General features: G+C 53.4%; 1 protein-coding gene across 1 annotated transcript in view; it reads left to right on the forward strand.

Annotated features, from left to right (window-relative positions):
* The first annotated feature begins 545 nt into the window (after positions 1-545).
* LOC109920225 (potassium channel subfamily K member 1-like) overlaps positions 546-2,176 on the forward strand; it is an 8,588-nt gene continuing 6,957 nt past the window's right edge. The window contains exon 1 of the mRNA XM_048619785.1: positions 546-876. Within this exon, the coding sequence (XP_048475742.1) occupies positions 546-876 (331 nt within the window). The remainder of the gene's footprint in view (positions 877-2,176) is intronic.

The following is a 2,176-nucleotide window of genomic DNA, read 5'->3' on the forward strand; positions in this document are numbered from 1 at the left end:
CCGTTCCCCATTCAAAACCCTGGGCTCCCTCACCCCGTTCCCCATTCAAAACCCGGGTGTGACTACCCCAGGACTGGGAGGAAGAAACTCGAAGTTTGGGGAAAGAGACACCAGGATTGAAGGAAGAGATCGCAGGGCTGAGGAGAGAGACCTCTTCCCACCACCCTACCCCACCCCCCTCCCACCACCCCCCTCCAGTTTGTCCCCTCATGATTTCAGCCTCCCCTCCCCCCCCCGCCCAATGGATGTATTTGACCTCACCCCCTTTGTGACATCCCTGAGAGACACCGAGAGTTAGATGAGACAGAGAGGGGGAGAACCAAACATTATTTTCTCTTTGGAAGCAGCAAGAAACTTTCTTCCCAAAGTTGTGACACAAGTCCTTGTTTGCTTTCAGCCCTCCACCCTCTCCCTTCTGGAAACCCCCCTCCCCAGGTGAGATGGAGCTCATTCTGCAACCCTGCTCCTTCTCCCCAGCTCCCTCCAATGTCTCGAAGCCCCAGTTGGAGACGTGGCCCACTGGGAGCTGGGCTGCCCACTGAGCCATGGCTGAGCACTCCCCACACTGTGACCTCAAGACCCACTACTTCTTGAAGCTGACGGTCTGCTTCCTGGTTTACATGCTGTTTGGCACCGTGGTCTTTTCGGCCATCGAGCAGCCGTGGGAGGTGCGGATGAGGAAGGAGTTGGACGAGGTGAAGTCCAGGTTCCTGGGGGAGCACGGATGCCTCCAGGAACCAGAATTGGACGCTCTCCTGCACAGGGTGCTCACTGCCAGCAACTATGGTGTCTCGGCCTTGAGAAATGCTTCTGATGACCGCAACTGGGACCTGGCCTCTTCCCTCTTCTTCGTCAGCACTGTGCTTACCACCACTGGTAAAGAATAGCCCTCTCTCTCAGCCTCCAGTCTTTCTGTAGCCTCTACCTCCTCCTGTTCATCTCCCCTTCCTTTCCCGTGCCTTCTCTGCTCCTCCCTCGCCTTCACACCCTCTCTCCCAACCTTCTCCCATACTTCTTATTCTCTTCCCTCACCCCTCTTTCTCACTCCTCCCTGTCACTCCATCCGCTTTCTCATTCCTCCTCTCTCTCATCCATCTGTCTTCTCTTTCACTCTCCCTCACTCCCACTCTCTCAGTCCCCTTCTCTTTCATCCCTGTCTTCTATCTCTTTCCTTTAATCTACCTCTCCATCACCCCGCTATCTCTCACTCCCCTCTTCTCTCATTCCTCTGTCTTTTTCCATCTCTCTCCTCTCCATCTCATCCTCTCTCGTACCTCTGTCTCCTGTCTCTCTCCCCTATTCTCTCTCTGCTTCCAATGATGACCCACTCCTCTCTCACTCCTGCCATTTCCTGTCTCTCTTCCCCACTCTGTCTCTCCACACCATGCTATCCCTCTCCTGTTTTCTCTCACCCCTGCCTTCTGTCTCTCACTGTCTCCCCACCCCACTCTTATCCCTCTCCTCCTCATTCACCCCTTTTACCTCTCTGGTTTCTGTCTCCCCCACCCTGTGTTTCTTCTCCACTCATTTCTAAGAAAATTGAATCCATGGGGATGTGACTGCACTGGATATTAGACCAGATCAGCATTCATTCCCTTTCCCTAATTGCTCCCTTGAGAAGGTAGTGGTGAGCTGCCTTATTGAATCACTGTAGCAACTTGTTTTTTGTAGGGGTGGTGCAGGATGTGGGCGAAAGGAGTTGGGGGGGCCAGAATGAGGCAAAGCATCATCTTAAAGTGAAAGCTGGGCCATCCAGGGGGTAATGCGCTTCTTATTTGTGTGTGTGTGTATGTATGTGTGTGTGTCTACGTGTGTGTGTGTGTGTGTGTGTGTGAGAGAGAGAGAGAGAACTGGCAAAACTCTCTACGTCACAATTGATGGTGTAGTGGACACTGAAGAAGGTTATCTGAGAGTACAACGGGACTTTTACCAGATGGGCCAAGGAGTGGCAGATGAAGTTTAATTTCGATAACGCAGCACGGCAGCTCAGCGGTTAGCACAGCTGCCTCACAGCGCCATGGGCCTGGGTTCAATCCCATCCTCGGGTGACTGTCTGTGTGGAGTTTGCACATTCTCCCCATGTCTGCGTGGGTTTCCTCCGGGTGCTCCAGTTCCTCCCACGGTCCAAAGATGTGCAGGTTAGGGTGGATTGGCCGTGCTAAATTGCCCCATAGTG

This window comes from Rhincodon typus, chromosome 43 (assembly GCF_021869965.1).
Source record: "Rhincodon typus isolate 14 chromosome 43, sRhiTyp1.1, whole genome shotgun sequence".
In the NCBI taxonomy this organism is placed as follows: Eukaryota; Metazoa; Chordata; class Chondrichthyes; order Orectolobiformes; family Rhincodontidae; genus Rhincodon; species Rhincodon typus.